The sequence below is a fragment of the Fusarium redolens genome (assembly GCF_020744475.1).
Source record: "Fusarium redolens strain MPI-CAGE-AT-0023 chromosome Unknown BKA55scaffold_14, whole genome shotgun sequence".
In the NCBI taxonomy this organism is placed as follows: Eukaryota; Fungi; Ascomycota; class Sordariomycetes; order Hypocreales; family Nectriaceae; genus Fusarium; species Fusarium redolens.
In genome coordinates this window covers 1,211,920-1,231,074 of record NW_025763677.1, presented here as the reverse complement: position 1 = coordinate 1,231,074, position 19,155 = coordinate 1,211,920, and the positions used below count along the sequence as shown (strand labels likewise).

At 46.9% G+C, this 19,155-nt stretch overlaps 9 protein-coding genes across 9 annotated transcripts; 3 read left to right on the top strand and 6 right to left on the bottom strand.

The window, feature by feature from the left end:
* Positions 1 to 1,781: 1,781 nt before the first annotated feature.
* On the top strand, positions 1,782 to 3,437 carry BKA55DRAFT_650451 (Alpha/Beta hydrolase protein; the record flags this gene model as incomplete). Its single annotated transcript, XM_046197306.1, has 1 exon — positions 1,782 to 3,437. The coding sequence occupies one exon, from the start codon at positions 1,782 to 1,784 to the stop codon at positions 3,435 to 3,437; it is 1,656 nt and encodes a 551-aa protein (XP_046046133.1).
* A 191-nt stretch (positions 3,438 to 3,628) lies between these two features.
* On the bottom strand, positions 3,629 to 4,944 carry BKA55DRAFT_650449 (uncharacterized protein; the record flags this gene model as incomplete). Its single annotated transcript, XM_046197305.1, has 2 exons — positions 4,321 to 4,944; positions 3,629 to 4,265 (listed from the first exon to the last, which is right to left on the bottom strand). Exons 1-2 carry the CDS (start codon positions 4,842 to 4,844, stop codon positions 3,629 to 3,631), a joined length of 1,161 nt encoding a protein of 386 aa, XP_046046132.1. The 5' UTR covers positions 4,845 to 4,944.
* Positions 4,945 to 5,330: 386 nt separating this feature from the next.
* BKA55DRAFT_577346 (uncharacterized protein) lies at positions 5,331 to 6,145 on the bottom strand. Its single transcript, XM_046193604.1, has one exon. It carries the CDS (start codon positions 5,906 to 5,908, stop codon positions 5,525 to 5,527), a length of 384 nt encoding a protein of 127 aa, XP_046046131.1. The 5' UTR covers positions 5,909 to 6,145; the 3' UTR covers positions 5,331 to 5,524.
* Positions 6,146 to 6,178: 33 nt separating this feature from the next.
* On the bottom strand, positions 6,179 to 8,934 carry BKA55DRAFT_650445 (uncharacterized protein). Its single transcript, XM_046197304.1, has 8 exons — positions 8,437 to 8,934; positions 8,141 to 8,384; positions 7,688 to 8,093; positions 7,234 to 7,633; positions 7,117 to 7,179; positions 6,911 to 7,053; positions 6,586 to 6,861; positions 6,179 to 6,481 (listed from the first exon to the last, which is right to left on the bottom strand). Exons 1-8 carry the CDS (start codon positions 8,794 to 8,796, stop codon positions 6,400 to 6,402), a joined length of 1,974 nt encoding a protein of 657 aa, XP_046046130.1. The 5' UTR covers positions 8,797 to 8,934; the 3' UTR covers positions 6,179 to 6,399.
* Positions 8,935 to 9,495: 561 nt separating this feature from the next.
* Positions 9,496 to 11,512, top strand: BKA55DRAFT_706963 (uncharacterized protein; the record flags this gene model as incomplete). The annotated part of the gene is made up of 4 exons (XM_046200706.1): positions 9,496 to 10,250; positions 10,292 to 11,240; positions 11,291 to 11,405; positions 11,450 to 11,512. The coding sequence occupies exons 1-4, from the start codon at positions 9,563 to 9,565 to the stop codon at positions 11,510 to 11,512; spliced, it is 1,815 nt and encodes a 604-aa protein (XP_046046129.1). The 5' UTR covers positions 9,496 to 9,562.
* A 117-nt stretch (positions 11,513 to 11,629) lies between these two features.
* Positions 11,630 to 12,862, bottom strand: BKA55DRAFT_519328 (uncharacterized protein; the record flags this gene model as incomplete). The annotated part of the gene is made up of 3 exons (XM_046188333.1): positions 11,630 to 12,539; positions 12,599 to 12,742; positions 12,789 to 12,862. The coding sequence occupies 3 exons, from the start codon at positions 12,860 to 12,862 to the stop codon at positions 11,630 to 11,632; spliced, it is 1,128 nt and encodes a 375-aa protein (XP_046046128.1).
* A 697-nt stretch (positions 12,863 to 13,559) lies between these two features.
* BKA55DRAFT_519318 (uncharacterized protein) lies at positions 13,560 to 14,367 on the top strand (the record flags this gene model as incomplete). The annotated part of the gene is made up of 2 exons (XM_046188332.1): positions 13,560 to 13,846; positions 13,899 to 14,367. 2 exons carry the CDS (start codon positions 13,560 to 13,562, stop codon positions 14,365 to 14,367), a joined length of 756 nt encoding a protein of 251 aa, XP_046046127.1.
* A 104-nt stretch (positions 14,368 to 14,471) lies between these two features.
* BKA55DRAFT_693869 (Alpha/Beta hydrolase protein) lies at positions 14,472 to 16,231 on the bottom strand (the record flags this gene model as incomplete). The annotated part of the gene is made up of 6 exons (XM_046199969.1): positions 14,472 to 15,056; positions 15,105 to 15,449; positions 15,501 to 15,685; positions 15,739 to 15,786; positions 15,837 to 16,012; positions 16,065 to 16,231. 6 exons carry the CDS (start codon positions 16,229 to 16,231, stop codon positions 14,472 to 14,474), a joined length of 1,506 nt encoding a protein of 501 aa, XP_046046126.1.
* A 449-nt stretch (positions 16,232 to 16,680) lies between these two features.
* On the bottom strand, positions 16,681 to 17,967 carry BKA55DRAFT_650436 (uncharacterized protein; the record flags this gene model as incomplete). The annotated part of the gene is made up of 5 exons (XM_046197303.1): positions 16,681 to 17,115; positions 17,193 to 17,362; positions 17,414 to 17,481; positions 17,536 to 17,766; positions 17,814 to 17,967. The coding sequence occupies 5 exons, from the start codon at positions 17,965 to 17,967 to the stop codon at positions 16,689 to 16,691; spliced, it is 1,050 nt and encodes a 349-aa protein (XP_046046125.1). The 3' UTR covers positions 16,681 to 16,688.
* Positions 17,968 to 19,155: the final 1,188 nt, after the last annotated feature.

Sequence of the window (19,155 nt, the reverse complement as noted above, 5' to 3'; positions counted from 1 at the left end):
TAATAAACCCTTACCATTTTCAGGGCCTCCTGCAGTTCCTAATGAACTTTCTATTCTTTCTAATAGATATATAGCCATATAGGTAAAGAGCAAGCCTTGTTTGCAGGGGTATACCATTATTAACCCTTTAAAGGCAGAACTAGGGATAGGTGCGATCGGGAGAATATCTAAATGGTTAACTCGTGCAGAGAGCTTCTTAATAATTAGCTTATAAAGAGCTATTAGTTATATAAATATATTAATTATGGTTGGAGCTAGAGGGGCACTTAAGGGCTGGTATGTGATATAAGGATACGGCAGGAGTACTGGCAAACCCAAATTAGCAAAAGTGAGGGCGGGTGGCGGTATTGATGATAATACTGCCCCTGATCGGGAGCTATGAAGCCGAGCAAGGATAACGAGAAAGTCTTGAGAGGATTTCAAGACTGACTGGGCTAATGTAAATCTATCTTTGAAAAGGGGGCCCAGTTTTTAGCTGATCATGTCTAAAGTAAGTGCTTCTTTATGGTGTTCAACTACTATAGTCTGCACGTGAAGATCAAGACTGATGCGTTGTAACTGGGAAAAGCTGTCTGTGTGGCTCGGCTGTATCTCTAGATATCTCGGTGAAGCTACCTCACGACTCCAAGATGATAAACCCGTAACTGAAGGAGGATAAGAGAGAAACTTGCGCCTGTAAGAACTGCCGTTGGTAGCCGAAGTGAGTGAAGCCAGGTCTAGCTCCTATGATATATCCTACGTTAATGAAGCGTCTGCGTCACGAATAGTTTCTTGCTAGCTGCTTGATTCCGAGCTGCCTGCTTCTGAGCTAAAGATGCTAAGAGAGTCGGCAAGTGAAGATTCAGGACTCAGCAAGCTGGTCTGATTGTTATAATATGTTGGCGTAGACTGAAATGATGAATGGTTGGAAATTTCGACAACGGTCAGTTTCTCTTGTCCAAAGCATCGCCTCGTCAGCGACATTGTTGTGATGTTTGCAATGCATAGGTCGACCAGAAGCTGCTCGTTGTGGTCTGCTAACGGCTCCCTGTTTTCCGATAATGCATTGAATCTTTAGGAGAAAGCATCGCATGCACTAAGAGTCAGTTAGTCGAAGTCGTTGGCATTTCGCTTTAGCATTCTGGCAACCCTCGCAGGAGACACGCCGTTGTGAGTGATGAATAGCTGCGCCCATTTTCCTTGATCAATAGTCGGAGAAGTGACAAGACAAAGACAGTAAAGAAAACATCCTAGAGCATGAAAAGCAGTTAAACCACCCGGGGCAGCTTTTGCATAAATTTCCACGGAGGGTTTCTACTTTTTAGTCCAGAGCGGGGGAACTCAGCAGAGACTATGCCTGTTGTGGATAAGTGCTTGAGACTGGCATAACCTCATAAACTACCACCGGATTCCCTATATATAGCGTCGATTAAACTAGCGAATCACACCCCTCTCTTTTTATCACCAACCCTTGGCGATAGTGAATATCCTCACCAAATTCTCGATCATTTTGTGAAAGTGATCATCGTTCGCAAGCCAATAACTTGGCAAGTGATGTCGGGTCTATTTCTAAACCCGGAAACCCGAGGATGATGATGCCATACTCCACCTCTAATGCGAACGTATCCGACGATGTCGGCTCTTGCACGATTTTAGTAAAGAATCGGGGGTACGCCGACTGATAAGCGGGGGATTTAAGCTTAAATGGCATTTATCGATAGATTTGAGCGATATATAAGCATGCCCGTTTCCTGTTTCCTGTTTTCCTTTGTTCTCTCACACCTCCATCTTGAGTAATCACCATGAAGGTCCTGTCAAACCTCGGAACGCTTCTGGCGCTGTCACCTGTTGCGCAGGCTACTGGAGGACATTACAACACCGTTAAGCTTGATGGCTACAGTAGCTTCTCCGGTACTACTGTCAACAGCACTTTCACCAAGCAGAAGCTCCCAGCTCCCGTTGATGCGTGGCTGGGTATCGACTACGCCACTCAACCTACTGGCGATCATCGCTTTCACCCTGTTTCCTGGCCTGGGAAGTTCAATGGCGTCAAGAAGGCGGATAGCTTTGGCAAAGCTTGTATCCAAGAAGTCAGTTCCAGAGTTCCACTCGATTCACAGAGTGAAGCATGCCTCAACTTCAACGTGTTTCGACCAAAGGGTGTACCTTTGAGCAAGAAACTCCCTGTTCTTGTTTGGATCCACGGCGGTGCTTTCTACGCTGGAAGCTGGGCCAGTTTCGACGCAGCTGCATTCGCCGCCTCATCCAAGGTTCCCATCGTGGTGGTCAACTTCCACTACCGCGTCAATTCCCTCGGCTTTCTGCCATCCAAGCTCTTCCAAGATGAAGGTCTGTCAAACCTTGGTATCCGAGATCAGCGCTTTTTCTTAGAGTTTGTGCAGAAGCACATTGGTGCTTTTGGTGGTGATAAGGATGCTGTTACTATCGGCGGTCGCTCTGCTGGAGGCCACTCTGTTGGAATCCACTACTTTCACAACTACGGGAAGGACAACAAGCAGTTGTTTGCTCGGGCGATTCATCAATCTGGTTCGGTCACATCACGCGCTTTCCCAAATGATACGTATCCTTTGTATAAACGACAATACGATGAGTACATTACTTATCTTCGATGCGATAAGAAGAAGGGCAACAAGGCAACGCTCAAGTGTCTGAAGGGAGCAGATGTTAATGCTATTAGAAACATTAGCACCAAGCTGTATCACGACTATGATCCTCAATTGACCTGGCCATTCCAGCCCGTCCATGGTGGACCTCTGTTCGAGAAGCCTGGCTCTCAATCTGGTTATGATGGAACATTCTTCCACGTCCCGACTATCACTTCCACAGTTAATGATGAAGGCAAATATTACACTCCTGGTGATCTTGAGACCAACAAGCAGTTCTTGGACTATCTCCATAATATCTCACCAGCTTTGACCAAGAAAGATCTCAAGGAGTTGTCCGCTCTGTACCCCGATCCCGCGAAACACAAAGATTCACCATTCGCCAACTCCCCCAACAGCACTCAATACAACCGGATCTCCGCAGCATGGAGCGACTACGCCTACATCTGCCCCGGCCAAGAAACAGCATACCGCGCCTCCACCGCCGGCGTACCAACCTGGAAAGTCCGCTTCAACACCAACAACAGCTTCCCCGCCTGGCAAGGTATCCCTCACACCGCCGACACAGCGTTTACTTGGGATGAGCCTACTACTCAGTATCCCGAGATCAGCCACATCTACCATGGGTATCTTGCTAGTTTTGTTGCTACGGGTGATCCCAACAAGCATAGGTACCCTGGAAGTCCAAAGTGGCCGACTTATAATGGAAGGGAGAGATCGCCGAAGCAGATTGTTGTGCAACCGAGGGGTACGAAGGTTGAGAAGGATGATATTCGGACGGAGGCTTGTCTTTGGTGGAGGGATCCCGAGAGGGCGCCTAGACTGAACAAGTAAGCCTGCATCTCGCAGGGAGGAGTTTTCTTCAACTCTCCATGAACGGTTTGCGTTGGTAAATATGGTAGATAAGTTATGATTCAATATGATGTGAAAGATGAAACAAGATTCTCTATCCTACTCTTCCTACTCTATATACGATATTGCCATGCTCTATGTAAATGATTTCCGCAACTTTATCAGCCGCCTATCTATGCTTTTGTAGCCTCGAGATACCTCTGACTGAAAGCGTAGTCATTGTATCCCTTGTTGCTCTTAGCAGCATAAAAGGTGTCTCGCTGGTAAGGAGTCAATGCAACACCATACTTCAGTCGAAACACCAAGTCAGGGTTCGAAATGAACCATCGCCCAAAAGCAACAACAACATCCCACTTCTTATAACTCCCATCAACAGCGTCATAAACATTATCAGGGATATATCCACCCCCAACAATAACAGGGGACTGATTATCCCACATGTCAAGAAAGTACTCGAGACTCTGCTTCTTGTTCCCAAAGGGACTAACCTTGTCTGAAGCAAGATCTTTAGGTGTAGCATCGAGGATAGCTGGGTTACCTCGCGGTTCGACGAGTGAGACATAAGCGAGCTTGTATCCTGCTTTCTTGAGTTCGCTGAAGATGTAGCCGAATTGATCCCATGGGTTGGCGGTGTAGGCGCTCTGGAATGTTGCAAAGGGACTTAGACGAAGGGCAGTTCGCTCAGCGCCGATTTCTTCGACAGTGGCTTTTATGACTTCTAGGAGGAAGCGAGCGCGGTTCTCAACGGAACCTCCCCACTTGTCGGTCCTATTGTTGATACTTTCGCTGATGAATTGATCGATAAGGTATCTGGAGCAGTCTTTGTTAGCAACTGGATTTATCCAGCAAGGAATGGCAGTCTTACCCATGAGCACCGTGAATCTCAACACCATCCCCACCAGCATCAACAACATTCCTAGCAGCCTGTCTAAACTCCCTAATCTTCTGCCAAATCTCCTCCTCCGTCAACGCCTCAGGCGCCACATTCTTCCCTTCCATCTGAAGACTACTGCTCGACGAGTACTTATACCCTCTCTTCTTCAAATAATCCGGATCACCAGCTCTACCAAGGTCCCAGAGCTGCTGAAACATAAAACTCCCCTTAGCATGAACAGCATCGTAGATCTTTCTCCAGCCCTCGATTTGCTCTGGGGAAGAAATTCCTGGTGCGTTGGGGGCTGCTTCTGCTGCTTTGGAAATACCAGTTGCTTCGCTGATGACGAGCGTTCCAGGGGTTGAGGCACGGTCGGCGTAGTATTTTATCATGAGATCGAGGGGAAGATGGTCATCGTCGTTGCGGAGGCGGGTTAGAGGGGCTAGGGCGATGCGATGGGAGAGGGTGGTGTTTCCCAGCTTGAGGGGTTGCCAGAGTCTTGATTCAGTTGACATGATGGTTATTGGTTGATATGAATGGTGTAACAATTGTACGGTGATGAATGATTTAGCTCAAAGTGATGCGAAATGGTTTGTGATTGTATTGTGATGATGGGTATTGAACTTTAGAGGAAGCTTGTCTTTAAATACATTTTTGATGGCACGCGATGATGTTTCATCGTCCTGTAGATTATCAAGCGAAGCTGATGCCATGTAGTATTCGGGGTAATAGTTAAAAGCTTTTACAAAATTCTCAATGCCCATACGAAACTCCACAGTAATCAAGTCACTAATTCATCCCCTAAGAATGCAACGTAATTTGCGGCCAAGAATGCTTGATAATCCGGGCCATTGCAACCATTTTTGGGGGAAGAAATCGGAGAATTACTCCAAGACCCCGACGTCATCTTCCTTACGAGAGATGACCTTACGAGTCGACCAATCGGCTTCAAGAATCATCGTTACGTGATTTGAAATCCCCAAACGTCCTTCATGATGATTGGCTGCGACGGTGGAAGTTCAACCGAACATCGACTAAGCCCTACGAGCATTAATAATGCTGTCTTGCGCATCTGCATATTATCAGGAACAAAAAAAGGCTATGTATAATCTTGCGATTAAGAACTATGCAACACTGTATTCAATTTATCCAAGCCCATCTCCCAATTCAAACCCCCGTATGTTCCTCCGTCTCCTCAAGCCTTGTCCTTGCGATAACACAAAACCCAACCAAACTCCACAGGATTGGTACTAATCAGCGCCGGCTTCTCATGACTAAACTCAGCGCTCCCAAGCTGAACACCATATTTGTCTTTATATCGCTGACAAACAACATCGCTGAGTTCAGGTGATTGAATATTGGGAATATTAACGTTGAGACTCTCGAGACGCAGCTCTGTGACTTGGTAGTCGAGAGTGGTGAGTTGCGCAAGGGGAATTCTGACGGGCTGTCGGCTGTGATCGGCCGAGTTGACGATCATGATGACTGCGTTGGCTGTAGGGGCTTGACGAGCTGTTGGTTGAGATATTGCTGTTGAGGCGAACGCGATGGCGCTGGTGAGGAGGGTTGTGAAATGCATGGTGATGATCTGGCCGTTGAAGTTATGATGTTTGGTAGAGATGTGAATGCACTGGTATAAAGATCGGAAATGTGTTCGAAGTCGAAGCTTTTATACTTTTTTTATATGCTGCCTCATTACGCTTGCTACACGTCAACTCTCTAATAATAGCATCGCGCCTCAATACTCCAAGCCACGTCTCGGCCCCCATGTCATGTGATGCACATGTCAGCACTTGTAAAATTTACGAGCCTGTCCTACGGATGTCGATCACTTTCTTAATTTTTTCTCCGCGACCACTCAGAGGTCAGTATCTGAGACAAGTCAGCTGTCCATCATGAGAGGATTTTGTCTTGGACATGAATCACGATATGGTTGGGTGGAGAGACAATCTCGAGATTAATGCTATCTCGTATTCATTTATAGATAGTATAACATTTAGGAGTTGTGATTTGCACATGTCATGTAGAGCGCTGCGTTTGGCCGGATGTGATGAGGACTTCGGTGATATCCTACTTGGGCGGTTTAGATTCGTATTGAGGCTTGGTTGTACAACATTTGCACTCGACATTGAACTTTACGATACTTACAATGGTAGGCTGCCTCCAAGATCCATCTCTAAAAAGCACTATGAGTGCATCATGTGCCTTGCTTCAGCACTCAATCCATTTCTTACGCTGACGCCAAGATCCAATTAGTGTTCACAGAAGTTGTAATCAATCGCCTCCCAGTGAAACCTCGCCTTCTCCGCAGTCCTCTCATCTATCAACTTCAGCCGATGTGCCCGCGCTTCCTCAACATCCATGAGTCCCCTAGGCACCTCACCGCTTCCTGTCCACCAATCCCTTTTCTGAGGCGGCACATTCGCCGTCGAAAGGATTCTTCGGTGCGGATCAATCAGCCAAAGAGCTATGAACCGACGATGCCCAGGCTTCGTAGGATCCTGTAGCTTGAAAGAAGATACGCGATGTTGACTACTCAAATATTAGTTAAGTCATTATTGCTTAGGGAGAAAGGACTTACAAGACGTTAGGAAAAGCGAGGAGACGGCCCTCTGGCGTGTCAACATCTCCGTAGCTTTGAACACAAGATCTAGCGAATCCACCTTGCGCTCCTAGATCTGTGCCATACACCCTTTCAAGATAGTGATAATCATCCTGGCCAGTCTTGATGTTATCATTAAGGTAGGAGCTCGTCTGCATACGGAATGATAAACGGCTTGGCGTTACGTTTTCACTGTCGAAATAGTACAGTGCAGTTGCGGCGATTTTCTCGTTCATCTGACCTTCGAGCTACCGTCTGTCAGTATGCAAAACCTAAGTTATCCACTTTTGGGGAAGACTTACATGCCAACTTCCAGCAGGAAAATCCGGTTTCTCAGGCGTGAGCTCAATACTCGCCATCTTGACAACGATCTGCAATCCATTCTTCTTGAACTTCTCCCGCAAGCTCTGCTTTGGTGCATAGCCTACTTCTTCAAATGGCTTTGGGTCAGGGAGTATAGCGTCGCGGAACTTTACCCATTTTGCTTCAGCCATGGTCTCATCATCGACATTGGGTGTAAGAGGGGGAAGGCCTTCGTTCATTCTGCGTTCATACTCATCTTCATCGAATTCAACTGGGTCCTCCGCATCGTGGTAGCACTCTTCTTCCAAGTCACGGAGTTCTTGATGCGTGAGTTCGACGTCTTTGTGAAGAAACTCGTCGACGTCAAACTCTGGCGTCCATAGGTCGTCGTCTTCGTCACTAGGATTGATCAGCCAGAGAAAATAGCACCACTGTAAGAGAATCTAGACTTACGAAGCCGCATGTATCCATTCAAACCGTGACTCATTTCTCCCCGCAAAGCTCTTGTCGTCGAAGTGAGTGACCTCCCGCAAGCAATGATCCCAAGCAGGAATAGCCCTGTCAACCAACCTCTCAGTGGTTTTGTAGATATCAGAAAACTTTGTGGGGTGGAGATTATTCACGTAACTCGTGAACTCAGCACTGCCGTCCTCTCGAAACCCAACGTTGGCGGGGAGCCACTGGTATTTATCGGACCAGTATTCTGGGAGGACCTTGCCTGAACCAACCCTAAAATTTGACCCGAACTCATTCTCTCGGGCTAGAGGGGTCTGTCCCCACACGGGGTCGCCTTTACCCATGAGTTCAAGGGCAGTGGACACGCCGACGACTTCTTCTTGAATGAACGGTGAGCGATCTGCTAATCATCAGCATCAACTTCTCTGTCGTTGGTGAGGTAAGGAATACCGTAGACGAAATTGTGCATGGAAGGATGGATCAGATTATGCACCATGTCGTTACTTCGCGGATGCCAGTCAACATTGCTTTCCTGGTCTTTCCAGAGAGTATAGCACGCTCTGTTGAGGTCCCGATGGAGACTCTCGTCGATGAACGAGTCTGACTTGATGATCGTGTTGCCGGGTCCATCAAGAATCGGGATCAGGCCTGAATGCTCAAAATGCTTTGCCTTTCCACGTAGCTCTTCAATGCACTATCAAACGTTAATTAGCAACCCTCAAGGCACGCGTTGAACCTTGACTTACATAGTCAAACGCCGCATCAGTGATAATTCTAGCCCGAGGCTTACGAGGACCCTCCCCCAATTTATCCTGCATAATCCTCGCATACAAGCCATCCTCACTCTGTTGCCGCGCTTCGTCTCTCCACTTCTGAACAATTACCTCGTCAAAAACCTTTTTGTGCCAATCTGGTTTATCCGTCAACGTATCTATGAGAATCATCATCGCCACCTCTTTCACAGGCATGACGACAGATTTACTCCCCGGGTACTCGGGGAATCCAATGGGATAAAACAGATATTCATTGTTGAAGTTCAATTCCTTCTCGGGCATTTCTCGAAGGGCGAGATTTACGCCTGGGTAGAGATGAGTCGGTGTCGCCATGGTTGAAGATTTATAGTGGAGAAATAGCTGTGACTGGTTGACGACAAGACACCCGTATAATAAGCCGAGATGCAATTTTAGAAGCAACAATAAAAAAAAACTTTATCGAGAGATGGCTGCGGGCGGTCTGAAATGCAGAGGCTCCATGCTATTTAAGTAACCTGTAGGAGGAAACGTGGGCTTTTATGATTTGAGAAAATATGGGCGTGAATTCGTTTCGTGAGTTTAGGTTCAGGCAGACGTAGCTTTTTCTTATCTACGCATGGGGGCACGACTTGTGAGAGATGTTACGCCCTGATTAGCTTCGGGACCTTGGCCGTAATTGGAGAGCGAGTGTATCTTGGCTTTTATCATGGTAGCAAAGTTATGTGAAGCAAAATGTTGCGAAATTGTCAACCACTTGTCTTTAAGGCGAAGGCGGTCATCTCATCATCCCAGGTGATTAATTACAAAGCCCAAGCTGACTATGATCATTTTGCATTCTTTTCTTGGCGTTCATTGAGTCATGCCGTGAAGATTATGCTGCAGATCGTCCTCGAGCGCTTCCGGGTCCAATTTGTCACGAGCTTTGTGCGACAAGCGACAAGTCCGATTTTGACAGGGCTTCGCGTTGATTGGCGCAAGACCTGACGTAATCAGTCACATCAGCCTAAATCCGATTTCCGACTCCGATTTTTGCATCGGCTTCCAACCATTCATCTCCAACATCGGACATCGCAACAAAACGCCCTCTTTTGTTGATTTGTACTGACATACCCATTGAATTATGGAGCAACTAAGCCCGAGCAGTTCGAGCTCCCCAAACAGAAGCCAAGCTCAGAAGCGACGCCCCAGAAAACCCTTGAACTGCGATCCCTGCAGGCACTCCAAGCTGAAATGCGACCGGGGACTGCCATGCGCTACATGCCTCAAACGAGGCTGGCAGGATTCTTGCGCATATGGATCAAACTTTACTGGGCCGCAGAAGCGAAGAAGGACTAGACTTGAGGTTGTTGAACCGGTACCTCAACAGCAAATACAGGTTCAGTCCGTCGAGGTACAAGAGACCGTGTCATCTCCGAGTTCGACGCCTGAGCCGATACAGCAGCGATGGGATCACATTCTGCGGCGACCTTCTGTTGAGAGGAGTCTTATACCCGACTCACCAAATCCGACGGTTACTTTGTCTTTTGGGCCTTGTGTTCCAATCAACGAACTGCTTGCTCTGCTACCGCCGACTTCTGTGACTGAGTACTTGGTATGCCGCTATTTCGGAACACTATCATCTCTATTCCATATTCTCCATGGCCCGACATTCCAGACTCAGTACTTGGACTTCCTTGAAGCCCCAGAGAAGACAAGTTTGTCATGGCTGGCCGTCCTCTTCGCCATCATCTCGTTGACCCTCAAAACCATTGAGCCAACAGACGCTGGTCTTGTTGTGTTATGGCAGGACACCACCATCCCCGAGACTTGTCGGTACTGTCACAAAAATACCGAAATGCGGCCATGACAGCCTTGTCGCAAGATCAGTTCCTGGTTCGCCATGATTTCAGCACCCTCGAGGCTCTTCTCATCCTGGTTCACATGATATCTCATAACGAAGGCCCAGAGTACGGGTGGGCGCTTCTCGGCAGTGCACTCAACATCGCCATTGCCCTGCGTTGCCATACGGATATTGAAGGCCCTAATTGCATCGAACAAGAGCGTCGTCGGCGCTGCTGGGCGGGCATCTTGATCATTCATACATATCAGGCGCTCTGCTTCCGAGACATCGACCTCACGTTCCTGTTGAACATGAAAGCAACAATGCCAGCATGGGTCAACGACAAAGATATCCAAGAACACAGCATCAAGCAGTCGCCCAAGGATTCACCATGCGAGTTTACTGACACATCACTCCTCAAGTTCCAGGTTCGACTATTCCAGCTTTCGACGCAAATCTGCTCGCATATCTCCAGTGACGATAAACTCAACACGACAATTTTGCACCAGTATGATACAGCTGTGGCGAAAGAACAGTTACAATGGGACTCAGCATATCTTGTAAACGGTCGCCGAAGTATTCTCAACACCGCCGGATACGCTCATTGGTGTATGCTTCAAACCTACGCGCACCAACTCTACCTTCTTCTTCATCGACCTTTTCACAGCTCCAAAGCGAGCCACTTCCGTGCTGAGTCACGGGACAAGTGTATCAAGTCCGGTCTAGCCCTACTTGATGTTCACCACCAATTCTACGAACTACCGCGCTTAAAGTGTTATCGCTGGCTCGTCAAGGGCGCAATCAGTTGTAATGCACTTCACGGAGCTGTTGCGCTTACTTCATGTATGCTTGACATGCCCGATGATTCTGATCTGACAGGGCATATATCTGCTATTGATGCTGCTATAATGAGGATGGAAGCGCTTAAGATGAAGAGCCCAGCTTGTTCAAGCGTCTATCGCGTTATTCGTTGTACTCGGTGAGTGACCTTTGGCTCTTGATAAGACGTGCGGGGACTAATCTGTACAGATCATATCTCTCCAAACGAGATCCCGCACCGACTTTCATGCCCGAAGATGTGGAGCTGAGGTTTGAGGACTGGGCTACCAATGTCGACTGGTTTAGACCTGATGGGATTGACTGGGTAAGCTCATTATCGCTTCTCAAGGATATCGCTAACTCAACTAGGAACTCTGGGACTCAGCTTATATCACTCCGCAAACTGATGATGCTACGACGATGATGACTTGATAAATAGTAATAAATTTTGGTATCTCTTGTAAAGCAGGTGCTATCTCGTATCAAACAGGTAATCTCAAAACTATCTACATCGAATATAAGTCCTTCTCGCATCTGATGACTCTCCCATCATCCTTCACTATATGCAGGAGGTGGAGCTTCATAATCCTCCACCACAAAATCTCCCTTGCAATATTTCGGCGGAACACTGATACCTTCTGCCAAAAGGCTCTTGACCTCCTTTGCAGCAATCACATGATCCCTCACAAAAACGCCCCAACCGTTGACAGGTAGTTCTGGTGAGATGAAGAGATGTATAGGCATCGAGATCTCTTCCTCTGTCGTGACGCCATTGTTGGTCAAAGTAACCTCAAAATGCAGCGTATGTGTGATAGAAACCCCACAAACTGAAAAGTCGGGAGAGCATTTTCTGACAGCGATTGGGAGGTGTAGGCATTGCTGCCACCGCTGCTGAGGTTCGTCGTTCAACTCCAATGGCCACTCCGTCACAATTCGTTGTCCCTCATACCCTGTGTTTTCGGCCTCAGACTTGTCCTCCACATCGTGCTTTTCCCGCAAGTAAAACCTGGCTTTTGTGATCTTCGCTGTCAGATTGAGCGGCGCAAGATGAGCTTCGATAGGAATCAGTCCTCCCAGGGCAATCGCTCGATGCCGGATGGAAACGTTGTACTCCGCCTTCTCCGACCATTTCCCTTGCACCGTCATCGGATCCATGAGTTCGTATGATGAGAACCCCGGAGTTCGAATTATCCGAATTGGTGAGAAGGTCTTGAAGCTGTCTGATGAACCCTCATCAACCGTCCAGGCTTCCAGTAGGTATGTAATACTGCATCGCGTACAACCCTTGAAAGACTCCTCCTGATCCCCTCGAATGAACAACTCAAAAGGCCATTCAAAATTCTTCCCATTCTTAAAAGACTCTCCGATTTTATTGACAACATTGAATGGCTCCCACTGATGAACAGTGTTCTCGCGCCGTTGCCACTTTACAGCATCTTCGGCATCAACTTTGTGATCTCTAAGAAACGTTACCCGTTAGCTCCCGCTGTCAGCTTCGAATATTCGGGATGAACCTACCCAAGCCACATCCGACTAGTCAATTTTAGTTGAACACTGGTGATGTTTTGTCCTTCTGGGATGAAAAGTGATAGCTTTCCGCGAAGATATTGGCCTTTTGCATCTTCGCCGTTTCCACTGACAAAAACGTAGTCGTAATCCGGTCTGTAAAGTCAGTGAAAGATCGGAGTGTTGGGATTGGAGGATGTACCGTATTGTGAGGCGAGGGCGGTGTTGACCTGTGATTCTGGCCATGATAGAGCGCATTGACTTTTTGGTGGACATGGTGATGAATTCGAGATGGAGTTGCTGAGCTGTGACGTGACAAGACGGGATAATTGATAGAGTGAAGTTTTGGTACTTATAGACGATGCTTGAAACGTCACCAATGGCAAGTGAATCAATGTCAGCTTGGCACCTGATCAATGTAAGTAAATGCATCTGTGAAAAAGTATGGGACCGTGGCTTTTATTAAGTCCCAAAACATCTGATTTCGTCCCAGCCAAATCCGATTTCGATGCCATTCACATGTTACTTACTCCAAATCGGACTTTGAATCCCCGATCAATCGGACTTTCTATTCTTAGTCACCCTTTCTAAGCTCTTAATACCTAAATGGGAAGTTTTCTGAGTGGCGACAGAATCGGACTTGTCAGCCCCACTCGGACATACCATATCTGGGTTCATTACATCCTCGATTAGAAATTATCAGGAAAAGTCCGTTGTAATTGTGATTGTGACGAGTGGCTATGTACGTTATGCAAACTGTTTAGTTCATCTTGGCAACGTCTGATCATGAGATCAAGCTTCAATAAATGTCACACGCTTCTTGGTAAACTGGATTTCCTTTATTTACCTTATCTGGAGTTTAAAATCTGGAGACTTCCAACGGTTTTAATCACATATTATAAATATCTTGCCCTCAATGGCTTTTGACATTTCTTCAGTTTATCTTCATTCGAGACCACGCAGCACCGTAACGATGCAAGACATAATATCCCACGTCCCTGCGCATCTAACAAAAGCGCTTTACATCCCAAAACATGACGACACAATCTCCCATTTCGCGATATATGACATCTCAAAGGAATATTCCGAGAAAGTGGGGGTGCATCCCATGGGCTCGGAGAGTTACAAGGTAGAGCTATGCCTTCTTCGAAAACCTAGCGGATATCATGCCGGCGACAACGCTCGGTTCCTGGTAGACGTTGACGCTAGTGTTTCTATTCATGAGAGAGTGATAGGTCGAGATCCTTTGGATGCGGAGGTGTAAGTTTGTCAAATTGTGGGAGAAAAGCTTATACTGATGAGATGAGTGTAGATCATCGCCGAATGAAGGAGAAAAGGGTATTACGTTGCAGATACACACGGGAGATTCCTCGTTTGAACTCACAGGACGGGAGTGTTACCCTTTGCCTGAGAAGGAAACGAAGAAGAGGGTTATTCGATATCCATACATGAGCATGTCTGGGGACTTTGGAGGTTCAGAAGCTCACAGTTGTGATTGGCAAGTTCATCCAGCTGAGAAGGGACCACTGCGCTATGAGTTGGTGGATATGGAACGGCGAGGCGATGATGATGGTTCGATACTAGCAATCTATCATCATCATGGCTTTGAGAGCGAACTGCCTACGTCTTACAGCCACGGAGTTCTCCTTCTACCAGCTACCTCTACGCCATTGTTTGACATCACTGTTGTGTCGAGTCTAATGGCTCTTCTGGCAACGATTCGCAAGCAGCCGGCAGCGCGGAAGCGATCACGCCTTAGGTCTTTGATGGCGTCTTTATGAAGCTTAGTTTGATTGGAAGGGAACAGGAAGAGAGAAGAATACCCATGGCATTACAGGCTCAGAGTGGAATCAATAGCATCAGATAATTCCCCTGAAACAATTTATCAGTTCAACAAACTCACTTTCCCTGCCGCCAGCCCAAAAGATGTCTTATCCAACGACGAACTCTCCATTTCACTCAACTTCTCCGCCAGTCCAACGCGTCTCCGTGACTGAACCTCCCAATCTTCCAGACTCTTCAAACTCCCATGGGGTCCAAAACCATAATAGTTTTCCATCGCTTCAGACCACGGCTCCTCCCCATAGATAAACTTAATCCACGCCTTTCGCATCGCCTGACCAACGCGCTCAGCACTGGGCGCAAAACTCAGATCAAATCCTCCAAATAAGAGAACGAGGTCTACGGCGTGATGAGCCCCACTTGAGGGCTGCCATGGGTTTGCTTCGTCTATCAAACACCTGAAAACAGACTTCTTTGCATCCTTGCAGGATTTTTCTAGGTGCTGGACAGGGAGTAGGTACTTGTAGTCGTTGATGAAGTCCAACGCCCCAGTCTTGCAGGATGAAGGTCGGTCTGGATAAATATGGTATAACTTCTTGAGCTCGTCGCCGTGTTGCCCGGAAGCATCAAAGGCTTTTGCTATATCGTCTGGGTCTGTCAACCATACTCCCGCTTGGTAAATGGCTCCCTTTTGCGCGTTAGTAGTCATTTCATCTAACAATCTTCATTGACCGACCTCCTTAGTCACATCACTGAGGAGTAATCTCTCCGCACTGCCAGTCTTTGTCTGCCAAGCATTGAAGAAATCTTCCCATTCGAGGAAAAATGACTGTAGACCAGATCTTCTGACCGCCTCAACAACCTGACTTGCAGATGCAGTTTCCAGATCGAGCGTTTGATCCATGTCCCTCAGGTTCCTGGAAATATTCTCGCGAAGAGCCAAGACCGATTGCCGGGGCTGAGGTGACGATAAGAACAATGAGCCAGATGAAAGAATAACTTGTCGCACTCGGGCATTTGTAACCAAGTGGGCGTGACAATAAATAGCCCCAGCGCTCTCACCCGCTAGAGTAACCATATCCTGCACGCTTTGTTAGCCCATTGTTCTTCTGGTGTTAGAATGGTTGAGTACTGGATCACCACCAAATCCTGAGATATGATCCTGAACCCATTGTAAAGCCAGCTCTTGATCACGGAGAGCTAAGTTCGGAGGCCCATTGCCGTTACCAAGAGCGAAGACATTAAGTCGATACTGAATGGATACGGCGATTATTGGCTTCCCCAAACGCAGAGAATCAGCCACAATTGTACTCATATCTAAAATAGCTATTAGCGCTTGACGCCTATCATGCCTTGGGACCTTTGTCTACCGCAGACACCGGATGCGGCGCTCCCAAATGTTACAGCTTGTGAGCCTCCTGTTCCGACTCATTAACATCTCACAATGACAATCCAACGAGGAATTTACCATGTATCCAGACCAAAACTGGTAACTTTGATGATTCAATCGAAGGTCCAATATCCGGCAGGACGACATCCAGATTTGTGCATTTGAACTCATCCTCAGGCTCATGTGGGAATACATGATCCGGAGGTATGCGCAGCAAATGCCCGACATCAACAGCGACTTGCGGACATCGAGGTCTGACTTATTAGTTATTGTGCGCTTAACAGTAGTTGGATTAAGAAGACTTACCCAAAACTAGTACAGTCAAGCCATCTAGGATATCTCTCCAGCTTTTCGGGCGCAGCAAAGCGTCGAGGAATACGGCCATATGGAATGCCTCGAAATTGAATCACTTCCGAGGTCTTGATCCCTGTAAGTGTGGAGTTTAGTGACTTATGAAAGAGTGATGCTGTCATAGTGTCTCTGGGTAGATATGATTGAAGCGGTTTCGTGTAGTGCCTCCGTTGAGTGGGCATAGATGAGCTATATCCGAGGTGGGTTCCTGAGAGAGGGGTCTCCGGGTCATGTGGGGTCAGCACCATGACTCCATTCTGTTCTGGAACATTGCATCGAAGAATTACTCAAGATTGCTTAACAACATAAACTACATTAATCTGAACGGGAATTGATCACCTTTGACCAAGTTGATGCTCGCAAAAAGACCCGTGATGTATCTTGTTTCGCCTTTCGACGTATGCATATCACTGGTTCAAAGACACACTACAATGATGTTTTGGGACCTGTAGCCAGACGCTTTTATTTACCACGTATAACTTAATTATTCTATCCGTATTCTATAGACATAATTCTATATCTAGAGCCACCCGACATGGATTACTGTCCCATTTTTCGGCCCTGTACCTTACTAACCATCTAATTCGGATATGATCTCAATAGAAAGAAGCCTTCCGGCATAGGATCAATATGCCAAAGCTTATCAGAATCTGCATCAAACGCCTCTGACCACTCCTTTCTCAAACTCTCCGGCAAGTCCCAGCCCAGCTCATCATCTCGAAGCCTCATCCGAACCAAATGCCTCTTCTCACCAACCCCATCACCATCCTTGAAGCTATCATGTTTGTGGAGGATGAATAGGTTATTGATGAAGTGAATATCGCCTGGTTTCGTCTTAATCTCCAACCGGAACTTTCGAGCTACGCGTTCAATATCTTCCAACGCTTTGAACTGTTTTATGGAAATTCGCGGTAGATGAAGCGGGCGCGGATGAACCGCATTGCCGATTAGTGGGACTCGGCCGAAGTTGAGCATGATCCTGTTGCTGTGATAGAAGAATATCGGCCTGGGGTATCATTCCTGGCTAAATGGCTGTTACTCAAGATATTTCTTATAATAGAGACTGGCTGGAGCTGCTCTTACTTTGCAAATACCCATTTAGGCTGAGAAAGCTGGCGGATAGATGCAGGGTGATGTTGATTCAGGATATTGTATACCGCATATCCTGAAGCAATGATGCATCCTCCGCCTGAGGCAGCGGAACTTCTTGTCAGCCAGCTTACAATGTCTCCGGACTCCTCGTTGTGAAACATCTGAAAGCTCAGTTATTAGTAAAAACCTCAATGTTCAAGAGTCCCACTTACGATTTCCGATGGCGAATGCCGATGATGCTGACTAGAAAGTTTGGAAGACTTGTCGGCCACGATATGAACTGTAATAAAGACATCTCAGTACTCATGTATGACCCTCCATCGCTCTGTCTTACCCAGCATATTTCCCTTCTCATCCTGTTGACCTCGATGATTGGCGATGTACGATTGAATGCCGAGATACATCATCGTGAAGTCCTCAGTGGAGTAGTCCAATGGATTTAAGCCTCGAACCAGACCAAAGCCCTTTCCTTCGTGGACATCAAGCCTTATGCGATCCAGGTTTTCCCCGACTGTCGGAAGTGGAAAGTTCTGTCGGCAGATCAAGTCCCCATTTAGGCCGAGGGCTATCACTACATTAGAGCCTGCTTGCTGCAAGTCTAAAGGGACTTACCTTTGAAGTGCAAAAAAGCGCTTTCGATTTCTTCGACTTCCTGGGAGGTGAGATGGTATACGTACTCGGATTCATCGGAGAACTGATTACCATACCAAGCTCCGGCAAGATTGATCGACTGAGGAAAGGCTCCAGTTCCGTAACAGGAGTCCATTGTGTTGGAAACAGCAAAGGTCGTATTTCCTCGTTTGTGTTCCTGAGAATCGAAGAATGATCTTATTGACGGTTGAAGATAAAGACAGTAGGTTAAACTCTTATTCTATGAGATTGTCTAGAGATCAAAGGTCAAGAAACGATCAGGCGCTATATATAATCTTCGTCATGTATTGCTGGGATGCTTATTTGAAGAAGAATACCTGTTTTCTTATTTCAGTCTTAACACAGCAGCCATATATATATATGCATGACAAGGCGAAGAGCGAAGTGCGAGAAGGGAAGAGATGATTCATTCAAGGACGCCTCAGGATCATCATGCATTGAAGCCAGTAGTAGTGGCGATAGCCCCTCAAGTTTCATGCCTTCCATACCCCTCAATCCAAGTTCTCGACACGATTGGGAAGAAAGGATAGGTCAGAACAGGGACCATGGACCTTCATATGCCATAACGTGTTGTCTTAATAGTTTTCTTTTCTTATCCTTCGGCCTAACTCTGTGATAATGGCTTGCCGTTTCGTAACTCTGATGGCAATTCTCACATCATCTCATCTACGAAGTCCCTCGGGCATGATGCACGCCTTGCATCCCGAGATAGATCACCGCAACTTGTTGGGTTTACACAACTCAACCCAACAACGCCGTTGAGCGCTTCTACCTCTCGGAGTTACGCCGTCTAGTGATTTGCCTGGTCCGGGGATACCGCTGGCCATATTCCCATTGCAGAATGTACATGGATGTCTTGGTTACACAAGCATCGACAGAGTGACTCTATCTTAAGCGAGGTGAGAAAAGAAGAGATGAGACAACATATAAAAAGAAAACATAGAGTCCTATGTGTCATCATCCATCAAGGATTCATGCCGGAGAAACTCCACGGCTTTCTTACTGCTGGGAAGAATTGTTCATTGTTCAATCATAGTTACATCATAGTCGTTCGAGGCCTGAAATGGACCCTAGATGTATATGCACCGCTGAGGTAACTATCATGATTGGCGTATGCAGGTTAGCACTTTAGGTCTCAAGAGCAGGTTTCTTGCTTGCATATATTTTGTGAGAAAGTGTGACAGTCCATCTCGTTACAGAAGTTGAAGGGGGAAAAGCCACAACAAGGACCTTTTCCTCCTTCATCACCACCACATTACAGATTTCTCCTGTCACTCAATGCCGAGTAGAAAGACTTGCAAGG